The sequence below is a fragment of the Dasypus novemcinctus genome, chromosome 10, assembly GCF_030445035.2.
Source record: "Dasypus novemcinctus isolate mDasNov1 chromosome 10, mDasNov1.1.hap2, whole genome shotgun sequence".
NCBI classification, from domain to species: domain Eukaryota; kingdom Metazoa; phylum Chordata; class Mammalia; order Cingulata; family Dasypodidae; genus Dasypus; species Dasypus novemcinctus.
Window position 1 is genome coordinate 34,045,475 of NC_080682.1, and position 2,967 is coordinate 34,048,441.

The following is a 2,967-nucleotide window of genomic DNA, read 5'->3' on the forward strand; positions in this document are numbered from 1 at the left end:
CCCATAATATAAATATCTTATAAATATAAAAAAGGCAAAATGCATGCTTAAGATGAGATTAGTCAAAAATATATTATTAAAAATAAATGCTTATCAAAAACATCTCTTAATGTAAACAAATCAGAGGATTTTCAATATACAGTTTCTAGAAAATATGAACTATGAAGTAAAATAAGTGATAATATAATTTATATGGATACTTTATATAAGTTAAATTTTCTTATAAATTCAGGATGCAAAGAAATATAATGCATTTGTTAATTATTTCAATAAATTAATGATCTGTGATAAGGGATGAAAAGTTCTTATATTTTACTTCTAAATAATATCTTGAACTTTATTTTAATTTTAAAAATAAGCATTGACTAGCAAAAAAAAATTAAAATAAAATTCTAGAATATGTAAAGGAATTTTTTAAAAGAAATTTTAATAACCTACATGACTAAACTCCAGGAATGTCAAATTTTTGGTTTCATTACCCATTCTTAGTGTTACATATTTTCACTAATCAAATTTTAAAACCATTAAGCCAAGAATATAACTGAATAATCTATTTTTTAAGAGAAAACGTAAGTTTACAGACATCAGGAGAAAGAAAATGATATTTTAAAATCATAAAAAATATAAAATGAATTGCTAATTATTTAAGCTTATTGATACATCGCAGAATAGTAGGTTTTCAAATGATTAGCAGGTAGACACAAAAGAGCTATCACTGCATGTCAATATTTAAACTTATGAATTTATATAATTTAAGGTCTTAAAGAATTGCAAGATGAGATTCTTGTATTTGCTTATGTATCAAAACTTTCATTTCCCATATTTAAATGAAAAAGGAATTATCAAAATTTATAGAAACTGAAAGTTTATAGAAACTGAAAGCTTCAAAAGAGAAGTAGAAAGTGACAAAAATTTTGTACATATATATGTAATACCTTAAAATACATGCATAAGATTAGCCTAAAAGACCATGAATAAAGCTACAAATATGGTTAGGATATTTCTATTTAAGACCAAATACTGAAGTGATATTCTTCCTTTTTAGTTTTTTGCTTATGAATAAGATTAAGCAAAAGTATTTGTGAAGCACAAGTCATTATTTTCATAACAAAAGCCACCGTGTTTTCAAAATTATTTCTGAATGTATGTTTTCTGGTACTCTGATGATTGTAACCAGAATTTTTTAGTACTGCGTTAAATTCTTTCCATGAATCTGATTTAATCTTTACAATAACTCTGTGGATATAACATTTCAATTTTCCTTGTACAGATGAGGAAACTAGGTTTAAAGTTTCATCAATTTACTAAAAGATATACAGATGAAAAACTAGGAGACCAAGACTCTAAACCCTGGATTGTCCAGTCCAAAGCAGCAATCTGTACTATGGTTCTATATTTCTCCTCTACAGAATAATGGAATGATTGCTGAAAGAGTTCTCCATATAAAATTAAATGAAATTGGAACAGTTTGAGGAGTTCTACAAATTGAAAGATAACATCACTTTTTTAAAACAGTAGTTGCCCTAAAAAACACATATAATTAAACCACATGTTTCACATATTATTAATTCATGGATTCTAACTAATTTTTAGATTTCTAAACTCTATTCTTGGAAATGTTCCAGAGCCTATGTGGTCAAGTAGTGGGTATCTCAACAGAAGTGCAAATCTCTTAAGACCACTCTGTATTTTGAGAGAGACCAAGTAAATACTCAAATAGAAAAGAAAGAAAAGATGTCCTTTAATGTTCAGGAACCGTGTCATTTCAATTGCCTGAAGCCTTCTCTCTCTGTATGACTTTAATGAGAGCAGTTTTCACTTCTTTGTTCCTAAGACTATAAATGAGGGGATTCAGCATGGGGATCACCATAGTATAAAACACAGAAGCTACTTGATCTTTTCCCAAGGAGTAGGACTTCTTTGGCTTTAAATAAGTAAAAATTGTAGTGCCATAAAAGATGGTGACTCCCAGGAGGTGGGAAGCGCAAGTAGAGAAGGCTTTGTGCTTTCCTGAAGTTGAATTAATTTTCAGGATAGTGGACAAAATGGACCCATAGGACACAGTGATTGTGGCAAGAGACACCATTAGGGTGGAGCCAGCAAGAATGAATATCATGATTTCAGTAACAAAAGTGTCAGTGCAAGATAGGGCCAAAATTGGCATTGTGTCACAGAAAAAATGATGAACTACTTTGGATTTGCAGAAATACAAACTGTTTATGCAAAGGATATTAACTAAGGAGTCAGTAAAGCCAGTCACATATGACCCAATGATAAGAGTGTGAGAGAGTCTGGTGGACATAACAGCATGGTAGTGAAGAGGATTGCAGATAGCTACATAGCGGTCATAGGCCATTGACGAGAGAAGCAAGCATTCAGTGGTACCCAAGAAGACAAAAAAATACATCTGGGTGAAGCAGCCCATGAATGAAATATGCTTGCTAGAAGTCATTAAGTTTTCTAAGAATTTAGGTGTTATGACAGTTGAGTAACTGAGGTCAAGGAATGACAGGTGACTGAGGAAAAAATACATGGGGGTATGAAGCTGGACATTCAGGAGAATTATCAAGATCATACCTGCATTCCCCAGCATGGTAATCAGGTATATCAGGAGAAATAACACAAAGAGAACCCACCAGATCTCTTCAGATTCTATGAATCCTGTAAGGATGAAGTCAGGCAAGTCTGTGTTATTTCTAACACCCATAGAGTTCCTCTTTTGCAAACTGTAGAGAAATCAAAGGTGATACTTAACATGTATGACTTCAACAAAGATTTTTTGATGATCTTCCATTTTTAAAACTTTGTTTAATACTTCTAGAAATTCATAGCATATAGTACTTTGAAAAATATGGCTGATATAAAACTTTAGTATTACTGCCATATATTTATGAATAATTAGGTTATTATAAATAGAAATTCTTATATATTGCATAATTAGAATGAATTTTACACTGCTTTGAACAC

At 30.6% G+C, this 2,967-nt stretch overlaps 1 protein-coding gene across 1 annotated transcript; it reads right to left on the bottom strand.

The window, feature by feature from the left end:
* Positions 1 to 1,765: 1,765 nt before the first annotated feature.
* On the bottom strand, positions 1,766 to 2,707 carry LOC139439921 (olfactory receptor 8H1-like). Its single transcript, XM_071218351.1, has one exon. It carries the CDS (start codon positions 2,705 to 2,707, stop codon positions 1,766 to 1,768), a length of 942 nt encoding a protein of 313 aa, XP_071074452.1.
* Between the last annotated feature and the right edge of the window lie 260 nt (positions 2,708 to 2,967).